At 39.5% G+C, this 26,367-nt stretch overlaps 1 protein-coding gene across 1 annotated transcript; it reads left to right on the top strand.

The window, feature by feature from the left end:
- Nucleotides 1-8,024: 8,024 nt before the first annotated feature.
- On the top strand, nucleotides 8,025-25,226 carry RHAG (Rh associated glycoprotein). The gene is made up of 10 exons (XM_063330651.1): nucleotides 8,025-8,369; nucleotides 14,805-14,988; nucleotides 16,250-16,400; nucleotides 16,580-16,727; nucleotides 17,464-17,630; nucleotides 18,546-18,683; nucleotides 19,502-19,623; nucleotides 20,258-20,343; nucleotides 21,383-21,456; nucleotides 23,190-25,226. The coding sequence occupies exons 1-10, from the start codon at nucleotides 8,237-8,239 to the stop codon at nucleotides 23,265-23,267; spliced, it is 1,281 nt and encodes a 426-aa protein (XP_063186721.1). The 5' UTR covers nucleotides 8,025-8,236; the 3' UTR covers nucleotides 23,268-25,226.
- Nucleotides 25,227-26,367: the final 1,141 nt, after the last annotated feature.

Raw genomic sequence — 26,367 nt, 5'->3', positions numbered from 1 at the left:
TCTTCTGGGATCAGCTCCCTGGAGCCCGTTTACTACAGTCTCAGGCTACAGTCACCCTCTCCAAGCTGGTGGCTATGGATGGATTGTTGTACAAAAGTAGTGCTGGGAGCTATATTAGCTAGGAAAATTGAGGCTAACGCATCTTTTCATTGAGGAATATTCCCTAACCACCCTCTTTGACTCTTCATGCATGCATTGCAATTATTGCGGGAAACAGCATTATGTAGCTCGCTTAAGATTTCTGTACCATTTGTGTACTCTGCAAGATTTATTGGAGAGAGAAGTACTTAACCTTCTCAATAGGAGGGCACGATGAAGTGGAAGAGAAGGAAACAGGCCCTCTTGCTGAAACAGAAAGCATGCAAATTTTCCTGGAGTCATCACTCCGGTGATGTGGCCTTTCCTTACAGCAAATGCAACACACAGGACCTTTGCAGGCAAAGCACAGCATTGTACTGAGCCAAATTGTAGCTGTAAAAGACCACCAGGGGCAAAAAAAAAAAGAGGATTTGTAAAGCTGAAAAGGGTTTATGTAGTTTTCAACAAACAGGGAAATGGAAATCACACCCAACATTTATAGTTAATGGAATTGACACCTTAAAACTCAGAAACATAGAAAATTGGTAAAAAACTTGAAATGAGGAGCAAAAGTGCCTGAGCCACAAGACAGAGATTGTAAATCAACTTGTCACAGACAAGGCAAAGAGATGAATACATTTAGCATTGCAGTTACATCACCTAAAGTCATAGCTGTCTAGAGTCGCTAGTTCTCAAAAGCACTTTTTCGGTCATTATTGCTCACACGGAAACAGATTCCCACCCACGTGCAAACTGAGGCACCTAAGCTGACCATTTAAATTATGAAAGGGGTGCATGTTATCTGTGCATAAGCCCACAAAAATGTCTTACATATGTCTAGAAAATACTTTCTAAAATGTGGGATTTGGAAGCAAGGAGGGGGAAAGGCACTACGTAAATGAAACTTTTAGGGAAGAAAAGAATTGGTAGAGAAAATTCATATTACTTGCTAGGAAGGGTGAAACAAGGGAAATCAACATATTACAGCATGTGCAGATTTACAGATGATCAGGACTTTTACCCAGAGCTGACAGTCCACTTAAATTTTATCTCAACTGATAGATGAACATAGAAGGGGTGTTAGAAATTGTTTGGAAGACTCCTTTTTGCGTAGTGTGATCTTCAAGTAAAAGGTAATTCAGAGGAATACATAACTTCCTTGACACTGGAAAACAACCCTCCAAACTCCATGGTGCCAACGACTCTATACTAGCACAGCTAAGAAATCCTGTTAACAACATTGAAAAATAATTCTTTTTAGGTTCATCTTTCCATTTTTCTTTTTTAAGAGCACCGCCACTATTGAGCTTTTACCAAAGCCTTTGCTTTGGTGGAATAAAATTTTCTGTTTCTATTTAAATCTTGTCTTGTGTTTTGGGAATTTTTTGTTTTGATTAACGTGAATGTAACAAGAACACATTGAAGGCAACAAATCTAAATCAAGTGATGTTGTAGAGTGTCTGCAATCCAAAAGAAATCTGGAGATCGCTCAGATTGATGTGCACTTGCATTTGCTGATGCCAGTAAGGAAAGTTGTATCATGAAATGTGAGTGAGGAACAAAAGACTTCTCAATTTCCCTGACAACTGCCCTTTCCCAGTGCTCTTCTAGCAAGATGCAAAGAGTAGAGTGAACACAAATACAGCTGTATTTGTGGCTCCAGACTGGATTTTGAAACCTAGAGGCAGTCTTCAGTAAGGGAAGGCAACTGAGATAATACATTGCCATGTCTGAAGTCATCTCCTTGTGCTTTTTCAGAGGTTTAATACCTGCTTGCCCTTAAAGCAAGACTTAAGTAAGGGACTTCAAGCTGGCAGGAACAGCATCTCTGTAAGAGCCACCTCAAGTGCCCAGATACAGTTAAGCTCAGAGCACTGATGGGGAGCAAGAGAAACAAGTTAACACAAGAAAGAAGAATAGACACACGTGATTTTATCACTAACATCTTTTGCAAGTGGCTTACGAGACTTAAAGCATTCATCTCCTTTATACTATTTCTTATCACTTTCTCAGGATAATAGATAGAACTTTAAGGTGTATGTAAAGCATCCGTCTTCCCTTCAGAAGTCCCTTTTTTATCATAAGAGCAGTGCATACTGGCCTTTGTGTAAGGGAGAACGAACCCCGTTATCTCTTGCAAACAGCCTTCCTGCAACTGTGGGATACACCTCAACCAAAAGTTTCTGCTTCTGCGTTTTATTTTTTCTTTGCAACGCTCACACAATAAAAGCAGAACATGAAGGAGTGAAGTTTTTAAGCCTACCATGCTCTTTTTCGACAAGGTATGCTTTAGCCAAACAGACTAACTGGATGTAATTCTCTGGCCTATTTTATTTAGAGGAGAGAACAAAACGACTGAGTAATTCCTCCTAGTCTTAACCTCTATCAGTTCTTTGTGTACTGGAGTTGTACAGTAATCAAGCAAGGTCTTCCATAGAGAAGAATGTCTGTGTGATTTCAAATGGAAAAATAAAACACAGTTATTTCAGTAAGACACCCTGTGTAATAACAAGGTAAACTAAACCATCATCTCTCTATTTATCTGTGATTGCTATATGTCCATTTAGTTTCCTCCCTCTTCTGATGAACATCTTAGTGTTTCCTGTAACACATTTTTAGTGGTGCATTAGTGACTTTATTTTCCCTGCATTTGTAATAAGAGGTAAGAGGCTCGTGGGGGTGATATGGATCCAGTTAAGACAATCTTATTGTTGCTATCCAAAGAGTTAGAAAACACAGTTATTGTCACTTCCCTCTTCAAGTTGAAGGACGCTATTTAAGGACCATTTGGACAAACTGCATTTACTTGGCTGAGCTTTCAGTTTGAGGTGGGGTAGGTTTTTGCTGATTCAAAGCATTAAAGTTAATGTTTAATGAAAAAACTCTTCTACCGTGACACCACAGAAATGGGTTAAATGTCAATGTTCTCAAAAAAACTTATTCAGCTCAAGGTTCAGGAGGTCTAAGAAATATTTCTGTCACAGTGTGCAGGCAAGCTGCACCTTATCCTGCCTTTCCGGTCTCTGTAACTATGTCCCCAATAAGAGCACACGCCAAAAAGTAGCTTTAAGATTGGCGTCCACACAAGTCATGCTCCATAAATCCACATCATTGGCTAAGGGATACTCACAGCTCAGACTTCAATGAACTGAACTCAGAGCTTTAAATAGCATCAGCCTCTTCAGCAGACCACATCAGTTCTCTTCTATGAGGCATCCTGAAGCTGATTGGAGCCTGTCAGCCAACAAACATGACCAAGACCAAAAGGGCACTGAATACCAGGTCCTTGTATTTACCTGGACTATTTAACCTATTTTAGGTATCTTCCTTTAAGGTGAAAACAATTGCTCTTGGAAATTTCTATTTCTTTCTTCTGACTTAAAAGGGAAGCATTGCTGGTTAGATCAGATACAGAAACGTACAGCTTATATATGGTCAGGTGAATGCCACTCCTAATGATGCTTGAGGGTATTCTTTAAGATTATTAAATGCACCTTTTTCTCATTCCTTAGGTAAGGATACTGCTCAAACTATCCCTTTATTTCTCATTGTTATTTGTCTGGAAGCCTGAAAGTTTTCACATTTATTTACATAAAGGCCATAACTTTTCAAATTTATTTACATAAAGGCTGTGATACCTCACCAATACCTTTTTCCATCAGATGGAAAGGGAGGATGACAAATCCAATGGCCATTTAAAAGACAAATACCCAAAGTTAGTTAGTGGATCCAGGTGTGCAACGATACTTATCAAAGAACACCTCACTTCTTCCATTGTATTTATAGCGATGATGATTGGGCTGAAGCTAATAGGGAGACACAAGGGAATTTCCTAAACACTGAAGACCAGCAGCTCAAGATGTTTGCATTTTTGATTGCCTTATGCAGCAGTTGGATGGACACATAAAGACTGCTGGACTTTGAAATGAGTTGTTGCAGGTGGCTGTAACCCATTGCCTGTTAACCATGTGTCAAAAACAAGACAATCAGGAAAAAAAATGGGAATGACAGAGAGCCATTGACATGGCAGTTGCTTCAGCTGGGAAATACATCAGGCCAAAATGCAGGACCTACTGACTTTCTCTTGTGCATAAAGTTTCCACTGTGTTGTAATGCTGCAGGATCAAGACCTTGTTTTCATGATTTAACAGGATAAACAGAATTTATTCCTAATATCTAATCTAAATCTCCCTTCTTTCAGTTTAAAACTGTTACCCCTTGTCCTATCACTACACTCCCTCAAAAAGAGTCCCTCCCTCTCTCTCCTATAGGACCCCTTTAGGTACTGGAAGGCTGCTATAAGGTGTCCCTGAAGCCTTCTTTTTCCAGGCTAAACAACCCCAACTCTCTCAGACTGTCTTCATAGGAGAGGTACTCTAGATCCCTGGTCATCTTTGTGACCATCCTCTGGACCTGCTCCAATAGGTCTATGTCCTTCTTGTGCTGAGGGCTCCAGAGCTGGACACAGGACTCCAGGTGGGGTCTCACCAGAGCAGAGCAGAGGGGTAGAATCACCTCCCTTGCCCTGCTGACCACACTGTTTTTGACATACCCCAGGATGCAGTTGGCCTTCTGGGCTGCAAGTGCATATTGCTGTCTCACGTTGAGCTTCTCATTCACCAACACACCCAAGTCCTCCTTAGGGCTGCTCTCCATCCATTCTCCACTCAGCCTGTGCTTGTGCTTGGAATTGCCCTGACCCACATCCAGGACCTGGCACTTGGCTTTGTTGAACTTCATGAAGTTTGCACAGGTCTACCTCTCAAGCAACGTGATAGCAGGCAAAGCCCGTCTTAACAGGCAAAAAGGGAGGCAGTGAGTCAGGCCAAACTGGGTTTTCCCAAAAAGTCCAGTGAGCGAAGTAACCCAGCTCCACCCCCTTGATAAAACACCTCCTCCTGGCAGCTAGTGTTGTCAGTTGTTTTTGCTTAAGGTTGGTAATATCTGAAGCTAAATGTTGACAGATTAGGCCTTGTTGATGTTGAGAGAGAAGCGTTTCAACTATTTTGAAGAACAAATATTGATGTACATAAATATTGGAATATAATTTCTTCGGAGTCCTCATTCTCATGTAAATCACCTGTACCTGTACAGGGGCCATTTATCTGTGGCTGCTGGACATTAGTTCCCCCCATCAGGAAAACAGCTAAATTGTTCTTTCTGGACAAAAAAAAAAAAAAAAAAAAAAAAAAGGGAATGACTAGACAAAGAGGCTCCAGCAAAGGCTTGTAGAACATCTCTTATCACACAGACAAAAGGATAAACTGATTCATACTGGATTAGTGTCTAGAAGGGTAGTCAAACATTTAACCAGGGCTAATGACATTGAACAATTTTACCAAAAAGGAAAGAAATAAACTAGTCAAATAATCCCTTTAGGTATAGCATACGGAGAAGTAAACAGAGGCAGGACATCCGGGAAGGATTTTAGGCGCTCTGGACAGACCGTGTACCCTGGAGTACCCAACCAATGGGAAACAGGGGAGGGAAAATTCGGCCCATACTAGGAAATAAATAGGTGTGTTTCAAGAACCAAAAGTGTGCCTACTTGCTAGGTCACCCATTCTTGCAAGAATGTTCAAATAAAATGTGCTTCGTATTGTTCACTGCCTGAGCTGTTGTTATTGGATAAGGAGCGTTTCTCACTTTGGGCAGTCTGCTAAGAAAGCAATGTGAGCTTTGCTAAAAGTAATTCTTAAGGTCTTTGTATTCCAGTTACAGTGGTACATCAGCTTGAATCACCACATGAATTTCAGGAGAGCAAACAAGCACATTTGGCAAGTCCTTAAAAATCTTGGGTGAAAAGCCTCAGCCTGACTCAAATTTCTGGAGTTTGGGTGCTAAAATCTGAACTACTCTCCAAAGTAGCAATCAATGAAGGGAAACGAGAATCTCTAAAACATTATACTTCTTTTCCTAAGACAACTGTTTAAGAGAGTTAAGACTAATCATTTTCTTGAGATGCACATAATTTCACATTAACTACAAAAGTAATCTGTCGTGACTAGCTAAAACATGCATGAATACTCTTTCAATATAGATTGTGCGTTTCTGTGTGTATGTTCATGTACCTGCATGCAATTTAAGATTTAAATAATATCAGAGAAAGTCCCAATTGAATCAACTTGACTTGACTCATTTTAAAATTTAAACATTTATTAAAAGGCAGTTTCCCCAATAAGATTTCAACAAGGAGCTTTTTCTGCAGCCCTGAAAGGACTTAATATAAGGGTTGCACATACGTCATGTGAGATATTCCCTGGGGAAAACATTGTGTAAAGAATAGCACAAGATATTCATGGCTGAGCTATGGGTAAAAAACAATTAACTTTACTCGTGATCTTGTTGTTTTTCAATCACTTTCTGTGTAAATGAAGGAGCTCACAGGTGCTTACAATCAAACATTGCTCTGTTTTATCCTGTGGTACAGCAAGGATGAGCAATAGCTTTTTAAAAAGCTCTGTTTCCTCTCTTTGAGCTGTTCAAATGAAATACAGTCTCTACAAAGAAAAAATAGGTATATCCTTATTTTAGCTTTGCCACTTGCAGGTTTGATTCTGTGACAGACTGGTGTGTGCTTCTTGCTAAATAAATTATTTTCCACTCCAAAACCACAGATCCCTTTTCCAGGAGAAAAAGCTGAGATCATATTAAACTTAGCTTGAACTGTGGTCTAATTCTACCTTTGCACTAGAAAACTGAACCGTGCCGGGGCTTTCTTTTCTGCCTAAAATTGCAACACAGTGTCAAGTGGATTTAGTCCAGGAGTTACCAAGAGCAAGTCAGTATTCCTAAAATGTGCCTGGTGTCAGACACCCTGCTTGGCAAGCTAAAGATTGACAAATATTGGCCATCAGGACCAGAGAAAAGGCCATGGCACTGCCTCGTACCAGTATATGTGTACCCTAAAAAAAAACCCTGAGCTCTTTAATTCTCACAGCAAGTGAGCAGTTTTCCAACAGTATCTCACCAGGACAGCAGCCCCAGGCGGCAGCAGATCCCAGCATCCATGGATTGTGCTGATTTTTATACCCAAGGACTGACACAGCATTTTCTTGCCGTATCCTAGCACTGCTACTTCATGACCAATTAGTCTACTGCTGCAATATAATCCTTTTTTTTCATAGATAACAATTTTTCATGAAACAAAGGTTCCTACCGTACAATTTTGGCCTATCTTCTGAATACCGGATTAACAGAGGCCAAGCTACTCAGTATCACATCAATAAAATATTTTATCCACAAAAGTTCTGAGAGTCAAGATAAATTTTGATGGGCAATGTGAATCTCAAGAGGAAGTGATCAACCAACAGAAATCGAAGTGAAATTTAATTTGCTCATTCATTCATGAGAAAGTTTCCAAACTGAGCTTTTTAAAACTATTCAAGAGATTTGATCTCTGACCTATTTTCATTGCCTGAGCTAAGGGAAATGCAAAAAGCAATAATTAAAATTGAAAAATTGAGCAGTTTTTCAAATTTCTCTTTTTAATAATATACCACTTTTTTTTTTAACAACTAGGAATATCCTTTTTTTCCTATGAAGAAGTATAGTCATTTTCTTTTTAAATAAGAGTTCACAATGAGAACTTGTGCTCCGAGTACTTCATTCACTGTGAAATAAGAACAAATACTTCTTCAGTCTGCTGAAAAAGATTCTCTTTGCTTATCATATCCTATACGAAGAGGTAGGACATTATCCATGTTTCATATAAGATGAAAAAATCTTTACCTTTTAAAATGAAAGCTATGACTTAAAGAAAATCTTGACTACAGGAAACACACTTGACTGTCGCCGTGTTCCTAACTATGTGCAGGAAACCAGGCTCTGTCAGATTTTCTTTTAGGCTATTTCCTTTTTAAAATACGTATACGACAATGAAAAGAGTATCTGTGGCTAAATGACCCGGTTTGCATTACAAATTGAAAAAACACCTAAGCCAGCATTTCATGCACAGAAATAGCCCAGGAAATAGAAATTGCTGTACTGACCCATACTGTTTCCCTCCCATAGTGGGTGTGACGGTGTGTTCTTCTGTCCCTGTTTCTCTTTTTTTTATTTTTTTTTTATGCTATATCACCCAGATCCACTGAATTAGGCAGCTCCACTGAAGGCAAGCGTCCTTTATCAGGGTCTCACAGCCAGCTGCTCTTCTGCAATGTCAGCCCTTGACACCAACATGAGGTTCAAGTTCTCGATCCTGGCTCTTCTTCTGGAAGTGATCATCATTGTTTTGTTTGGGATATTTGTGGAATATGACATCAATATTGCCTCTGGAACTTTATACCCACGTAAGTGTTGCTGTCTAAGATTTATAGAAGTTAGAATTTCTTCAAACTAATCCTAAGCAAGATTTCTGAATAACTTATGAGACCTACTGATATAGCTTAAGAAAAAAGAAAGGCGTGCTTTGGGGCAAACAAACTTTGTCTGTGGTGTGAAAGCAGCAGGCTTCAAAGACAAATTCAAGTTGAGCACATAGAAAATTCTGAAAGTAGCTAACTGCTGAGAGAAGAGTCCTGAAAATAGTTCTAGCGTTAGCATAGCAGGTTAAAACTTGGAGAAATACGCATTACTTTGAAAGGTTCTGGCATTTCCCAGAGATGGATGGTAGTGCTTCTTGCCAGACTTTCTATCCTGATTACTGTAACACATAATGGAAACAAACAGAACATTTCATTACTATCAGCCAGGTTTCAAAAGGTTCTCTTATGAGAATACGGAAATTGGGCAGCATATTCATCGCTGTTACCAAATAAGTTTGCAGAAACTGGACTCCTCCAAGAGCAATAGTTATTGTCACAAGGTGGATAACCCCCTTCTATGTCTCAAAGCAGTGGCTCAGTTATAGACAGCAATGGTTCAGCCTGCAAACGTTTCTGTTGATTTGTTGCTCTGCAAATGCTTGATGCAGTTCAGGGAGAAAGCTTGTGGCCTGAGAAGTGGTTTCTGATTTCTCCCACCCCCCTCCTCCTCATGTGGAGATCAGAATGTTGTAAATAAATAGAAAAATAAGTCTTCAGAGGAGCAGCCTGTGTCTTGCTGGCAGTATCGAAGGTTTGTTGTTTGTTTTCTTGGCTCTGATGCCTTAATGTCTCGTGGTCGTGATTGCAATCCTCTTAATGATGATCATAACGGTACAGAACTCCTTGCGTGTATGTAGTACCCATGTCATTTTGAATGTATCCTTTATTTTTTGCCTCATTCCAATTGGCTTTCAGTGACTGTTACAGAGGAATGTGATCTCAGGGTCACTTCACTCCCTAGTCGTCTTGTGTTGTGTATTCCCACACAGAGCATTGTCCAGTTGAGAGAACAGTGAATGCATGGCATTATTCAGCTCCAGATGCAAGTCAGCTGATGATCATCAGGGGCTAATTACTCACATTTGGGTTAACTCCACTGAGATGCAGCAGGAGCCCCAAAAGATAGTAACTTAGGCTATGCCAGAGATCATTTTCTTTCTGACACAGCTTGGCCATGTCCATGATACCGAACTATTCCAGTTCCTAAATTAGGTGGCTTTGTCTAGATGGTATATGGGGAATGGCCCTTGGTCCACTGTCACCCAGGAGGTGATAGTTGGCCTAGGCAAAAACTATGCCAGAGACCACACTAATAATTTGGCAGCTACTCTGGCACTGTTATTTTATTAACATGGCTATTTCCTAAAAAACCTGTCCACCTATCTCTTCTCTGCCTCTACACTAAAACAACACAACAACTACAGATACAGTCACAGAACAACAGTGTTTTGGGCGTATTTGTATAATTTGGTAAGCCAAAAGGATGCTAGGTAAGAGAGGGGTCCTTCAGACTCAGATTAAAGTTTATTTGCCCTGCAAGAACAGAGAAAATGACCTTCTCCTGTCTGAATATCATACCTGCTGGATCTGGTAGTAAATTGACCTGGATTTTCTTGGAGTGCCCCTTAGCAAGGAAAATTGAGAAGGTGCATGGAATCCTCGTGCTTATGCCAGTAATTTAATAGTCTTCAGTGGCCCCTTACAGCACTGTGGTGCATTTCTTAGTAAACCTCAGTCTTCTGGATGGAGACTACATGTGCAACATGCATCACCGTGGGTACTGTGTTACCTGGGGAGTTCCTGGGATAGACTGTTCTCGCACTTAACGAAACCCTCTCCCAGCCCTTGTGGGGAGCCCTGGTTTTTTTAATTTAATATCTCCACTTAAAAAGGACACCAGAGAGAGGGCAGGAGCCTCATCAACATCACAGAGAAAAGGATTCTTCTCACCAGCTGCTAACACTACAATATAAGCCCTTAAATGTAATCTATCCAGCTAGGGATCACCTATAGTTATTTTTTCCCTAATACCAGTGCCTAAAATATGTGGGAGAAATTTTCTGCTGTCTCCATTGCCTTCCTGCACAGGCAGCGTATGACCGTGTTATACCTGCACACGGTCTCCCAGCCGTCCACACTATTGAACTGCTAACAAGCTTCTGGCATGATTTTGGCTCATGTGAAACAGCACCTTGATCTCCTTTTGGGTATGGCTTTAGGCATAGCATAGATCAGGGACTACTCTCAATAAGTAGCACAGGTGGGAACAGCATTTTGGGAGAAAAGAGCAAGTAGCTATGAGTCAACCTATGCCATTTGCCTTTTGGCCAGGCTGTTCAGTTTACCAGTAGAAATATAAATTAAGCAAAGACCTCAGATGTAATGTTGGACTTTTAGATGCCCACCTAAGAGTTGATGGATCTCATTCACACTAAAAAAGTGGAACAGAAGCAGGATTTCCCAATACCTGTGTTTTCACTTTTAGGCCCTCTTCCTCTCAAACTTCCCTGTCTATAAAGTGCACACAAGAGCACAGTTTGCCTAAGGATCCAGCAACTAGGACTTCCCCCAAGTTCACAAAATGATGTGTTCAAACTACTTCCCATGCTATCCCCAGGGATGTTAACCCATCTGTACCTCATAGATTTCATTGTTTCATCCAGGGAACAATTTATATTCTCAGAACTGCAGTGCAGGGCCTGTTTTTATATGCCTTAAATACCTCAGCACCATGAATCCAAGCTGTTTCACTATTTTTGGGCCGAAGAAAGATGAAAATAATACTTGAGGTCACCATAGTTTTGCACTCGGGTAAGGGAGGCTGAGCTGAGATCATTCCCAAAACATAGCTTTGCATTATATCTATTTCTGGTGGATGCAAGTACAGGCATGGTGAATTGGATGGACAGCTTCAGGTGTGCCGTGCCACTGGAATGGGAGGAAAAGGGTGTGTGATGGTTTTGCAAACACTCCTAGAGGGCTTCTTTAATACTGGTATCCTGTATGTAATGTCCTGTGATTGATCGATGACTCATGGCTTAGGAAAACTCCTGTTCAGGGTTCTACGGTATAGTCCTTCAGGCAGAGCAAAATCAGTTTTAGCATAAACCTAGATCCCACAAACATCTTTGCATTGAGACTGACCGCCATGTGGAGACCTTGGAGTGGAATTAATATGTTGGTATTGGGCAGCCTTGCAGGATCACGTGCAGTGGTTTTGTTCAGCATCTGCCAGATCATTTTATCACAGTCTTTATTTTCCTGTCTCACAGAACAAAAATACTATGCTTTGTTAAAGGTAACTAGTTACTGAAACAGTTTATTACAAATCAATCTTTTTTCTCCATAATTTGAGATGATTCCAGATATACTCTTCTTTAAAAGCATGCATAAGAGGCAGTTAAAGCACAAGGTATAGGCTAGGCTAGTTGAAATTCGTCCTCAGCATCCATGAATTAACCTAGTTTTAAGCAGGACTTTTAATCTTTTGTGTAAATAAATCCAGAGAGCTTTAAAACATTTATGTGAAGCCTGGCTAGCCCTCAGGAGGACCCATTACATGTCAACCAGCTGCTTGCTTCTAATCTTCAGGGCTGGGGTAAGATTTCTAAAAGCACCTTTCAAAAGAGACCCGGGCACGCGGAAGCCCTGTTGATGGGCACCGAGAATTAAACCCCTCAGTCATCAACGTGCTTTTGAAACCTCTTCTTTTGCTCACAGGAAAAATCAGGTTACTTAAGCAGTAAAGCATCTTTTGCTAATCTAGACATGATTTACTGAGATGTATACATGAGTGGGATTGTTTTGATGAGAACAATTTACTTGCTTTGTCTGCAAAGATTTAACCGTGAGATTGCAAACAAGGGCAAGTAATATGCTGAATGCTAACAAACTATAATCTCCTCTGGGAGACTGGAAAATTTTTCTTACCTGGACCTGACTACCCTGGATGGACAAAACAAAAAAAAAATATTGGAAAGTCCATGGCACAGGCTGACTAAGCAATAAAAAGAGCAGAAGTAGGTCATTTTCAAATACACCTCTCATTTTGTGCATCAAACTCAAGTGTGATACAAACTGAAAACCATTGAAGTTGTATATCACTTTGACTTGTCCTGCTAAGCATTTATTAAATACCTTTCCATTTTCTTCTGCTAAATTCAAACAAAAAGGCTACTTTTGTAGATGTTGCTGTGCAGCTTTTATGGATTTGCCCTCTAGTTCTGTATTTTTTTGTTAACATTAGTAAGCTTTTAATAAAGTAGTTTTGCAAGAGTCAGACAAAGAACCCCAGCCGTTTCTCACACACAAAGGTGCTGATCCCACAGGTTACTGGGTGAACGGTCACTTGTAGAATATTATTTTTAAAAGGGGAGAAAAGCACTTGTTCAGAATCCAGTTTCTGCTATCCTCAAAAAGAGGGAAAGAGATGTTGGGTTACTCCTTCCCTTATTTAAGAACTTTCTCACATGACCTGCCAACATATTTTTGTCCCACTTAAAAAAAAAAGGTGGGTAATCACCTGTAAGATTGTCAGGGTGGTGTTAGAGTAACACTGGGAAGACTCTCCACTCTCAGTCCTACCGGCATGAACCACCACTAAATGTTTTGCAAGACATTTGAAGAAGAGTTGTTCTAGTTGTGCAGTTCACCACCGCAGTCAAGTCAGGTGTGAAAACACAGCTCTGGGCTCCTGGTGCACAGGCTGCTGCAAGCTGGGAGGGTGCACAGACAGATGTACCCCTCGTACTTTAATTCCTAAACACCCCCTGCTGACTCCCTCTGACACGGGAATATGGGCAAATTAAGCTGCATTTTGAGTTCTGCATCCACTAAGACACTAAAGACTTTACTGCTGGTAGGATCAGGAAGGTTGTATCAGCATGGTTTGTTTGTGCCCAGCCATACCTTCTTCATCTCTTGCCAGGTCCTCTGAAGCAAGGGAATATGTTGAGCTCTAAGCAAGACATTTATTTTCACACAGCACTGCAATACAAAATATGCAAAATATCAAGAGCAGAAACACAAATGGGGAAGTTAAGTTGATTCTGTATCTTTTAAAATGAGCAGTAAGAACAACTCAGGAGTTTGGAAAGCAGTTCTCAAAACCGAGTAACACGGAGGAAAGTGGGAAGCTTCCAAAAGACTGCAGGGGCTTCAAAGATCCCATCACTGGGTATTATTGAATCAGGAAATATAAAAATGTGAAAATGTCCAGAAGGAAGGAAAGGGTGATGAAGAAGAAGGAAACGGGATGACGATGTCTGAGAACCTCCCACATTTCTATGCTGTTTCTTAGATGCATGTAGCCCAACGTAAAGGATCTTCCTACATGCATGTATGTATTTCAGTGCTAGGTTAGGGCTGGAATATGACGGTGCAAATATAACAGAGTTTATTAGGAATCTCCAGTAACTTATTATACTTCTGGGCCCTCTTTTGGCTAAACATGGTAATGCATATAGCAAAACTACATGAATGCTGAAAGCACATAACTTTGAAATGTAACTTCAAGTCAAATATTATACTAACCAGGTCAATGTCTCAACTTTTTCCCACATATTTGCATGTAAGAGGCAATTAACTAGAACTGAAAATAGATAATTTCTCTATACTGAAGTTCTTACTAACAATAAAATCAAAGAAAAGTCATTAATTATAGGACATGAACCTGTTTGGTGTAGAGTCCATTAAATCACATTAAACACTTCAGAAGAGAAAAATATTTTAAAATATAAAGTATCCATGTGTGGTGATAAACTCATTTTGTATTAAAAAGTCTAAAAAGGAAATAAAAAAAGAGTAGAAAAATAACTAGCCGTATTTTAACAAAATTCATATTTGGAAAAAAAGTGCATATTTGAAGGAAGGTTAAGTATATGCTAGTTAGCAATATTATTTTACTAGTTTAGACTACCTTAAATGCCTTTTTCTTTTACCCAGGTAAAGGAATCAATCTCTTGCACAGTAATTTTTAGGGACCACAAGCATACCTTTGCACTGGACCAACTAGCACTTTGCCAAACAAATCCCATGTACGATTTTGGAGTTAGAACAAACTGGATGTGACAACGTTCATTTGAGGGGGAAGAGAACTTTTCTGTAAGGACATGAAGCTGTGATGTTCCCAGTAGCTTCACACACAGAGAACAGTTCCAGACACATTAAATCTGCTAGTATAGAGACCTAGTGTTCTTTTCTTAATGATATAGCAAGGAATAAAATCAATAATTGGATCTTGCATTTTCCAGACACTCAGTCTGCAACTAGTAGACTGGTCATGAAGTGGGGAGGGGTGGATCACATTGATGACGTGAGTTTGGAACTCTCTTCTTTTCTATTAAATCCTCATTTGTCCCTAGCTTTCCTCCCTTCATCCTCACTCTTCATAGTCACTACACAGACATATTTTCTCTTCAGTCTTTCAGGATGTCCATGTGATGATATTTGTTGGATTTGGTTTCCTGATGACCTTTCTGAAGAAATATGGATTCAGCAGTGTTGGTATCAACATGCTCATTGCTGCCTTTGGTCTGCAGTGGGGAACCCTGATGCAGGGATTTTGGCACATGGAAGGAGGGAAAATTCATGTCGATACCAAAAGGTACATGTGAATTTACCAGAATTGACATTTCTATCTCTCAAGATATCAGGAGAAGCCATAAACTGTAACATCTGTGGGATCAGACTAAGTTCACTGAAATTTGATTGAGCCTTACTGTCCACCTCTCAATATTCATCTGCCCTTCACCTCTAAAGGGGCAACACCTGGTGCACTGGGCCAAAGGAAACAAAAGGTGGGATGAAATTAGAGGTGCTACGTTACATGTGGGCCATAGGTCATGTAGAGAGACTGCTTTGAATCTCTGGAGCTGTGGAAGCTGGAAGATTTCCAGCAGTGGCACAGTACCTCCTGCATCCAGCAGGAATGAAAGGACCTGTCCTTCCATGACCCATGGGGTCACAGAAGACAGGCTGTAACAGCGTGCCTATCCACTCACCAGTTTTTCTCCTGCTTCTCAAGGAATGATTTGCATGCATGCCATACTGCAGCATGTTTTGGACCCCAGTCATAGAATAAGAGACCTCATGAGCAATGTCTCTAGATAATTTTAATCGCCCTCCCATTCATCTGTCCTGCTTCTACTAAGGTCTCAGAGTGTTTTCTACATCTGCAGTTCTGTTTTCTGAGACAACTTGTAGACATTTTTGAAAGGAACAGTATCCAAACGTTACTGAGGGGCAAACAGAAATAACAGAAGTAGCTCCTTAATGCTTACAGATGGGCATTTGTAGAGGGACCCATAAATTAGTGCCCTCTGTGTTGTAAGTTTTTGACCAATTCATGTTTTTATTTATTTTTGCCATTCCCTGTAAGCTGTTAACGCTGGTCCTTCCTAACAGCTAGTGCAAACATGATGCACATTGATAGAAAGGCATGCAAGGCTCTTGAAATGAGATAAACCATCTGACCAAAGCTAAGAGCTCCCTACCATCTTTGGAGTTCAGGTGACAGTCAGAGCTGGAAATATCCCTTCACATCCGCAATACACATCTCGTCTGGCTTTTCACAGTAATTTCAACCAGCTAAGCACATCCATGGTATGAACATGAGTAACTTTCCCACACTTTTTCCTCAGTAGCTGGCAAGATCCCCACAAAACCCATCTGGAAAGGTTTGATTTATTTTTCATCCACAAAGATGATCTTGATAATTTTAAATCTGAAGAGTTAAAGCTCTATCATTTTAATGAGATGACAGGTTTAATATTACAGCCTTATTTCAGGTCTCTCTAAACTGATTTTCTTTTTTCCTGTGTTTTTTGCTTTGCTTTGTTTTATTTTATTCTTTTTCTTAACTTCAGCATGATAAATGCAGACTTCAGTACAGCAACTGCTTTGATTTCATTTGGAGCAGTCCTGGGGAAAACAAGTCCTGTTCAGATGCTGATCTTGACAATTCTGGAGATCACAATCTTTGCATGCAACGAACATCTAGTTACAGAAGTATTTCAGGTACAACTACTTAGCAATAATTGTTTTCTATTTATAAGAAATACTTTCCTTTGTAACAATTCCAGTTTACATATTCTAGGTTTTATAAACTTTATAAAGTTATCCAGACTTCTCCTTCCTCAAATCCTCATCTTTATGCTGTATAATATCTGTGATATTATTTTGGGTCCCTATGACAGGCCACAGATGTTGGAGCCTCAATGACTATCCATGCTTTTGGAGCTTATTTTGGTTTGGCCGTAACACTAGTCTTGTATCGTCCTGGTTTGAAAAACAAACATGAAAATGAAGAATCTACCTACCATTCGGACATGTTTGCCATGATTGGTAAGTGAAGTAGTAGTGAGTGCTGATCAGTTGTTCATTTCTCTTTCATCCCTATGTTATTACACTACATCCATTTTCTTCAGTACAATCCTAGAGGCATATTCTTTTTTGTCTGATGCATACACAATGTTTTCAGTGGCACACATGTTTTTACAGTTTTTCCTTGGTTAAGAACACGAAAGATCAAAATAAAGATACATTTTCACTGTGCATTAGTGGTCACTCCCTTCTTGTTAAATCTGCTGTTATAAGCAGCATCTCCATAGAAATTGGCCATAATTAAAAGTATTGATCTGTGCCTGTCCCACTAATGATGTTAGAAACCACACGTCTGTCCGTGAGATCCACTCATACATCAATTTACCAGCTGGAAATACCAGTTATATCAATAGATGATAAAAGATTTGCATGTGAAATGTCTTGCTAATGCATCTTATTCTGGTATGGTTTCCACAGTGGTGGTGAGCTCTGGCAATCAGTGGGGCGTGACAAGGGGTCACAATGTGTTAAAGTCTTCCAGTAAGATTTGACAGAGACCATGTGTCAAAATCTCAGCTGCCAGTGTCAAAAACTTCTGCATAATCTATTACTTCTTCCAATTTTTTGTCTGTTTTGTGTTTCTTATTTATCATCTTCCTCATTTCTTGTAGCTAGTTCTATTGTGTTGGATCATTCATGTTGAAATACCCCTTGTGACTGAACAGTCTTGGTTTCATTTTGGTTTATATTCATCCAGGTACCCTGTTCCTTTGGCTTTTTTGGCCCAGTTTTAACTCTGCCATTGCACCGGAATTGGCTGCCCAGATTAAAGCAATTGTCAACACTTACTATTCCTTGGCTGCATGCGCTGTCGTAACATTTGCCCTCTCCAGCCTGGTGGACCAAAGAGGCAAATTCAGCATGGTAAGAATCACATCGCAACCTCTGTTAAATCAAGTCACCCCTCTACATTAAGGATGATTAGGCAAATTCCCAATGTCCGTGAGCTATGTGGAGCCTTTGCTCACACTGTAGGCAAAATTAGACCTATTATACTTCTAAAAGCAATAAAACAAGATTGGGCCCTGAGCAACACACCCTGCTTTAGGTGTGTAGTAATTCTTTAGTGTTATCACTGCATCTGGAGAGAGAAAAGCTCTTAGACGTCATAGTGATGGTCCTGCTCTCTTGTTCTCTCTTGTCCACAGAACCAGCTGGTATATAGACACATTAGTCTAACATTCAGGTGGACTTTTGGGTCTTATTCCAAAGAAGATCCTATGTGAGTTGCCGCATTGCAACAGCCAAAATTGGTCTTTCAGCAAGGCAATAACCTTTTCCGCGGCAATCTCAGAGTGCAGCTGCACAACAAGCAAAGCCAAACTGGGCTGGGGCTGCCAGGCTGCCAACCTTTCATCTCCTTGCCCTAAAATCCCGCCCTGTGTTTTCACCCACTTCTTTCCAGCAGTTGCAGTGTTTATCTAAGCCCAGCGTGAGCAGGCACAGTTCAATGAGTCTGAAGAATTTGCTCCTGTTGTAGGAGGCAGTTCTCACTGGCTCAGCCTGCTTTCTCGAGAGGTCAGATGAATTTTGTTGACTTTGTAAAAGCTGGAATTCATTAAACTGGCCCCAGTCAAACTGGCTTAGAGCAATTTTGAACCAACACACTGAACATGTAACAGGGAACCCTGTTTTAAATTCCTGTTCATTCTTCATTGGAAAAATCCCACTTAAAGGAAAGGAAAACTTCTGTATATAAAAAAGCCTTGAAAGCCACTCAGCCCTAAAACAAGTCTCTGTTCCACATCTGTCATCTCCACCGCTGTGAACTCTTTGCAGGTTCTCATTCAAAATGCCACCCTGGCAGGAGGAGTAGCAGTGGGTACCTGTGCTGACCTGTCCATCCATCCTTTTATTGCCATGTGCATTGGGAGCATTGCTGGAATCATCTCTGTCCTTGGGTTCCACTTCCTGACTGTGAGTATTGAGGACCCACCTCTGCTCTCATTTCCTTATGCTTCTTTGGCTTTACTGGAGCTCCCTTAGTTCTCTGGAAAGGGAGTTTAGAAACTGGCTGATACATTATAGAGTAAGCTCTAGAAAACGGTAATTTTTAAATCAGTGTGATTTGAATATATGCTTATGAGGTAACTTCAGTCCATCCTAGCTAAAAACAAAGAAGGATCATGAAGATATTAGAGTTCATTACAGTTAGGATTTCTGTTCAAGGAGCTGCCGGAATTTTGCTCCAAGCCCATGTTTCAGTGAAATAGGACTAATTGCATTTCTGTCTTTTAAAATTTCTAAATAGATCTGTAATCAAAAACTACTTTTGAAGTATAAAATGGAATTGCTTCGTGTGCAAAACATAGAAATAGAATATTCAGACTAAACTGTTTAAACTGGCTTTTCTTGATGGAGAAACATTCTGGAAGAAAATACCTGACTAGCAGACTCAGAACAGGCATCTATGTGTTACATCGCCATCTCTCTCAACTTTTGCTGCAGTGGCTGAAAAGATTAGGAGTATCACTGGACTGTCACACCTTTTGTACCATTATATTTATGATGGTAGCTTGGGCACTTGTACCATTATACATATGTACTTGTGTTTCTCTGTGTATAAACAATTTCACAGTGAAGGAAAAACTGGAAAGTTTTGTAGCTAAACTTTGCATACTTGGAATAAGTTAAATTGCTTCTTGTACTTCTGCACTACTTTCTTTCGCATGTCATTCCAGGGATAATGGAAGGCTATAAACTCACTATAAAGTTCATATTTCTCCTCATTTCAGCCTTTGTTGGAATCCAAGCTGAACATTCAAGACACTTGTGGAGTTCATAATTTACATGGTTTACCTGGAATACTGGGAGGTATCGCTGGCATCATAGTAACTGCAGTAAAAGAGGAAGTTAGGTGAGTTATAGGAGAAAAGAGAAAGGAATTTACTGGTTTTTTGAACATCTATCCTAAATTTTGACCTTTCTTGGATCTAATTATGATTTTCTTTTCAGAAAATGCATTTTTGATTTGATGTCAGACATTGTGTTCTGGTTTAAATAGGACTCTTGATATCCTGCCTTTGACTGTTTATATGCCAAGCTTGTTCCAAATTAAAAGTTCAAGTAAAAATAAATAAATTAAAAACATAATAAAAAACACCATACAGAACCATTCAAACATTCAAGAATCTTTATTATGATTCTACAATTACACTGCTGGTAAATGTAATATTTCCAAGAAATTTGGCAAAATGGGCTATTTCCATTATCTTAATAGACTCCAAGAAGATGAAATGCTGGTCTTTTTGACAAAGGGGAGGATTCTCTACAGGCTTGCAAGATACTAATAACCTTTTCAAAGAAATAGTTTTCATCTCCAGTCTAAAACAAAGCCAAAATAAAATCGTGATTTCTGTCTCTCCACAGCAATGGCAGGATATTTTCCTATGAGTCATCTTGTCCAGGAAACAATGTCGTAAGACCAATTATCAGTCTCGAAGTATGACAATTTTTTGATTGTCAATGTTTTGGTTTTCTGCCCTTTTCAGGCAAGGTATTCCCTTAACTCCTGGCATGCAGGCTGCTGCCCTGGGCAGTACAATTGGAATTGCACTGGCAGGCGGAGCATTGACAGGTCAGTATGATGCATACAGCAACTGAAAAATATGTGAATTTCGAGGTTTGCCCATGGAGAACGTCAATGTATCAGAAAATTCATGTGAATAATATAAAGTAGAAAAATAGAAATAATGCATGATGGCACACTGGCAGAAGCTTAAATATGGAAAAGCTGTTTTCCAATATTTTTTTCTTCAAATGAAGCCTATATATCTTACTGAATAGATGCTTCAAAGATACTGGGTTGTATATATAGGAATATATAGGTTGTTCAGCCTGGAGAAGAGGAGGCTCCGTGGAGACCTTATAGCGGCCTTCCAGTACCTGAAGGGGGCCTACAGGAAAGCTGGGGAGGGGCTGTTTGCAAGGGCATGTAGTGATAGGATGAGGGGCAATGGTTTTAAACTAGAGCAGGGTGGGTTTAGATGAGACATTAGGAAGAAGTTCTTTACACTGAGGGTGGTGAGACACTAGCCCAGGTTGCCCAGAGAGGTGGTGGAGGCCTCATCCCTGGAGACATTCAAGGCCAGGCTTGATGAGGCTCTGAGAAATCTGATCTAGTTGAAGATGTCCCTGCTGACTGCAGGGGGGTTGGACTAGATGACCATTAAAGGTCCCTTCCAACCCAAACTGTTCTACGATTCTATGATTCTATAAACAGTAAAATGTTGTTCTGGATGGAATCCTTATCTAGATTCAGATGCTTAAAATTCCAAACAGAAACTAGTTTGAGATTAAAACATATTCATTTAGTTGTCACATGTTTCCATGTGATTGTGGATACTTTCCAAACAATAATTCAGGTTGAAATTGAAAATTCCAGTCTGAAATCTGGGAAAGTTTTGACCAATTAAAAACAAGCTTTTATCCATGTCAACATGAAGAAACCTGCCTCACCTCTCATAATGAGTGACCTGATGTCCACAGATGGTTGGGCATTTCTGGAGACTAGGAAATGAGTCATAAAACTTAGGTGACTCCCCAAGCCACATCTGAGGAACATTTATTTGGGCATTTTGTCTATTTTTTAACCTTTGATGATGTTTATCCTACAGGTGGTATCCTAAAGCTGCCCTTCTTGGGACAAGCATCTGACCGGAACTGCTTTGATGACTCCGTTTATTGGGAGGTAAGATACAACTTCTCTTTATTTTCACTGTGTTGGAAGATGTACAGCACGCTGCAGTCCTGCTCTCCTGGGGTTTGGAGTTTGCACACATGAGTCAGACTTTCAAAAATGTTGCCCTGCCTCAGGCTGTGAATTTATCAAGGCCACCTTCAGGATCTTTTTTGGACTTGCTAGCTGGTCATGCCATTTACATTGGACTAACCTTGACCAAAAGGCAGAAATAGAGCAAAAAAATTGAGACCTCAGTGGAGCTCTTTATCTCTCTTCTAAGCGTTCACTGAGTCAGGCATCCTCTTCCTTCTTGTAGTTTAGACACATAATATTTGCATTTTTGGCTAAATGGTGCTGCTTTGCTAGTGTCATCTAGAATTTCATACTGAATGAAATTTAGAGCACTTCTTCAGTGCTTGTAGGATGAGTTTCCCTGAGGCTGAGCAGAAGTTCTCCTGCATTCTGGTTGAATGATCTGACCACTGAGATTATCGGAAGAAGATGGGCATTCTGGCACTATTGTTTTATGCATGAAGACACAAACAATGGGGCTGAGAAACAAGTACAATTAAAATAGCCCTTGTATGCTCAATGAAATGGCTCTAGATTGCAGTTAATTTGAATACTTACAGATCTGTGTTAGGTTACATGAGTTAAAACCTTGAAAGTCTCTATAGTCCCCACTGATAATGAAAGACCTTTCATCGCCTACCTCAAATATAGAGCTCTATACCATAAAGACCTAGACTTGATCAGCTGAGTCCCACATACATCTCTGAGTTGGATGCCTACAGTGCTGAACAGAAACTCAGACATACCTTTCCTCTTGTTTAGCCCAGGAAGCTCCCTGTATTGTTTGTAGACTTTCTGCATCTCCCTTCATTAGAGACTGATGCCAGATTCTTTTTTTAGGCAATCTGAATTTTATCCTTTATGACAGGACAAACTCAAAAAGGCAAGACAAGAAGAAATACGTGATATACATGCCTTGTAATTAAAATGTTGCAAACCCCAAAGGAGATTCTTTTAGTTTTTTAATGAATTAAACTCCAGTATGAACCATGCAATTTGCCTTTTGGTGAGAGAAAGTTTGAGGTCTAAGGGGAAGTTTTGAGCCAAAAGATCAGCTGTAGCAATGACAATCAGAAAAAACAACTTTTAAAGACAGCTCTGCAAGTCATTCACTATTTCACCATGGGAAAGTGAAACCACTGATTTTCGGCAAGACCCGAAATAGGCTGTCATATGCGAATGATAAAAAATGTCAGGAAAAGGAAAATTTTAAAGTGTGGTTGAAAAATTCACAGTCTGTGTTGACCAGTGATAATAATAAAGCCCTGTTGAATTGAAGGTCTTATAATATCAATAGGACTGTTCAGAAATGTTCTATTCTAAATAAGCTTTATCAGGTAATGGGAAGAGACATTGATATTTGGCATACAAAAACATTTACATTTCATTAGAGGTGGTCACCTCGTTTGTTTAGAGCTCTGAAAATCCCAGATTTTAATTTTGCACTTTCATAGCTAACATCAGTGTTAATGAATTCTTCTATTAAGAAACCCCTGAATTCATCCCTCAGAATTCAGAACTGGTGGTTCATGTCAGGCTGGGTCAATGTTAATAAATAGACATGTAACATATACAAATAGAATGATGTTCTCAGTGCACTTTATTCTCCTTTTATGGCAAAAGGGAGTCTATATCTCATTAACTAAACTCTTCTCTGATTTTCATGGCAGGTTCCAGAAGAGGAGAAATCACATGAAATTCAATCCCGCAACTATGATGAGCACAGTAGATATGAAGCCACCATGTAGAAAAATAATTTATTTGCAATATTTGTTCTAATGATGCTCTTTTTAGTTACTAATGCTAAAAACCAACATCGGAGTATTGTCTTAACCACACTAGGTTTTCAAGAAGGGGCTGTAAAGAGCTATTTTTTTTAATATAAAATAAGTTTGATTCTAGAATACATAGTTATTACACCAAGGTCAGGTGAATTAATTAGATACTTCTAATATATTTGTTCATCAGAAAAACCCATCACAAACTACTCTACAAAATTATCTCTATTTTACCTTTTGTCATCACTGAGTCAATATAGCCACTGAAACCACCTTTGTGTTTCAAGACTATTACAGGATAATATATTTAACTGCAAGATTTCTGAGTTACAGCCATATCCTTCAACTGCATAGGGTTAATCAAGAAAAAATGGATTGATATTGTTTATCTGGATTCTAACAAGCTTTTCACCAGTGCATCCCAGATTAACTTTCTTAAAAACTGTGTTGTCCTGGTTTTGGATGGGGGAGGAAATGTGCTGTATTTCGAAAATTGGTTATGACAAAAAACAAAATGTTGAAATCATTTTCATGGCAAAGCACAGAAAATAGTGATTGATGAGGTATACTAAGTGGCAATATGAGTATCAAGAATCTTTGTTAATATGTTTATTAAAAGGGAGAAGAAAGTGAAATGGTGAAAAATGTCTTTATTGGCATAGATTTATTTAGACTGTTTCAAGGATACAATAAGGGAATTAAGAGCTATGAAAAACAAGTAATTACATAATATGTCTGATGACATCCAACAGTAATAAGGGGACAGTAGCACTGTTAATGTCAATAGATATAAACTGAACTAAATGCTAGCCCCAAGAAAAAGCACGAGTTGTTAGGAACTGATGGGAAAGCAGCTATGTTAAACCTACAGAGGGCTCAGTGGAGAACTTCTGTGTGGTGAGTCACTACCTTTGAAGTCGCTGCCTCCTAAAACAAGAGAAAGCAGAAAGAAGAAAATTGAACCTAAATTAAGGTAAATTAACTCCACCCAAGAAGTGATGATAATGGCTGCTTAATTAAGAGAGACAAAATGTGAGGTATCTGAAGGAACTCTATGTGATGACAGTAGCTGGGAGCAGAGTCACACATCTGTGTGTACCTACGTGGGGTAATCCACTGAGAGGCAATGTGTGGGAGATGAAAATCCAACAGAAGGATCACAGTGCCTCTAGGCACAGAAAGCTACCACTGATGTCTCAGAAAAATAAGCTACAGTGGACGAGCTTTCAAGACTTTTTTATATTAGCATCTTATTTCAAGTCTTATCAGATTTAAAGGGAAAATGCCTCTCATAAAATAGCACAGATACTTTCATATCTGCTGATGTATTTTTCCTCGAAAAACTTTGGAAAGATACTAGGCAGGGCAGTAACTTATGTTGTATCAGCTGTGTACTGCTATATAGGTCAGATTAATATCTATGTATGAAAATACATTTGTTGCAACACACTTTAGTTCAGATATGCTCTTTTGCAGATGTGCAATGACTGACTCATCTCTACCTTGTTGGCTAGAAGACATCTTTTATCCTTTCAAAGCTTTCACAGAGTCATTTTTGTAAAAACAGAGAAGGCATTTAGCATTGTAAATGTTGCATATGTAAAGATTTTAGATGTGTTTTGTGCATATTTTGCAATGACAAAAAATTGAAGTACTTGGAAAAGATTCCATATATAGACAGATTGTAAAAAATCTTATCCTCAATACATGAAGCTCACCCCTTAAAATCCTACTTGGGGATTCAGAGGGTCTTTCATTTGCCTACAGCAGTGAGGTAATTTTACTGATTGTGAGTGTTGACCACAAAGGAATATCTGAGTGAGAAAGTACTACTCGCTGTAAGTAAATCTTTCAGAATGATGCCCTGAATAATTATCTTGCATTCTTTAAAACAAAAGGGAAGAAAATAAACTACAGTTTTGTTCTCCAGTTCTCCTTGTAATCTTTTCATAGTAACCCAGACCCTTACCCGCTAAGTACTCATTATTGTCCTCTGCCTTTTTTCAGAAGGTTACCATCCCAGAGAACTCAGTCCTTCAGGTTCTTTCAAAAAACAGAGTAGGGAGATGGATCCCTTTACAGTGAGATTTATTCCACTTAACCTAGCTATCATTTTCAGGAAATTCTTTGTTTCCTTTTTGACAAAGAAGGACCCTAGAAGTAGGACCCGTAATGATAGGACATAAGGGCCGTATCAATAGGACAGGGAGTAATGGTTTTAAACTAAAGGAGGGTAGATTCAGAGCAGGTATAAGGAAGAAATTTTTTACGTGGAGGGTGGTGAAACACTGGCACAAGTTGCAAAGAGAGGTGGTAGATGCCCCACGCCTGGAAACATTCAAGGTCAGGTTGGGAGGGGCTCTGAGCAACCTGATCTAGTTGAAGATGTTGGACTAGATGACCTTTATAGGTCCATTCTAACCCAAACCATTCTATGATTCTAAATCCAGCTTAGCCTGGGAAACTATATTTTAGATGCTGAAACCATGTGACGAGTATATATAACTAACAACTGGAAAAGGGATTACAAATGCACCTGTGAAAAAAACTTCAATAGATCCGTTCTGATGTTCACAATACTTAGAAACTAACGAATAATACAGAAAAAGCATTAGGACAATTAAAAATGTAAAAAGTATGTGTTGTAAAAATATCAAACAAGAAATAGGACTAGAAGTAACCTCTTGAACAATGTGGTGCAGCCAGATGACTAAACCCTTATGTGAAGTTAAGCTGAATGAACAGGATGTGGGACACTGCAGACCATTATATGAGAAAGTTGCTGGATGTGACATGACACAACATAACACTCTGGTAAGAATTATAGATAACACCCTGAAAAAATGAAAAGTGAGTTATACGAGAAATGTCTTAATAGCACAGACAATTGTAAGGGAGAATTGGGGACCTTCTTGGGAGCATAACCTTGAAAGGCCAGCAGTGCCCCTGGAGGCATAGCTGAAATACCAGCCTCAGGTACAGATGTAGCAAATCTGAGACCAAACAAAATTTAATTGGTAGTGAACAAAGATGGGGAAGGCAAAGAAATAGGAAAAGAGACAATGAGGCA

The sequence above is a fragment of the Chroicocephalus ridibundus genome, chromosome 3 (assembly GCF_963924245.1).
Source record: "Chroicocephalus ridibundus chromosome 3, bChrRid1.1, whole genome shotgun sequence".
In the NCBI taxonomy this organism is placed as follows: Eukaryota; Metazoa; Chordata; class Aves; order Charadriiformes; family Laridae; genus Chroicocephalus; species Chroicocephalus ridibundus.
This window is presented reverse-complemented; position numbering and strand designations above follow the sequence as displayed.

Bases quoted from the DNA above. Each gene is read 5' to 3' on its own strand.
- RHAG (XM_063330651.1), top strand. From the start codon at position 8,237: ATGTCAGCCCTTGACACCAACATGAGGTTCAAGTTCTCGATCCTGGCT. The intron at 14,989-16,249 runs GTACATGTGAAT...TCTTAACTTCAG, and splicing joins ATTCATGTCGATACCAAAAG to CATGATAAATGCAGACTTCA. The intron at 17,631-18,545 runs GTAAGAATCACA...AACTCTTTGCAG, and splicing joins AAAGAGGCAAATTCAGCATG to GTTCTCATTCAAAATGCCAC.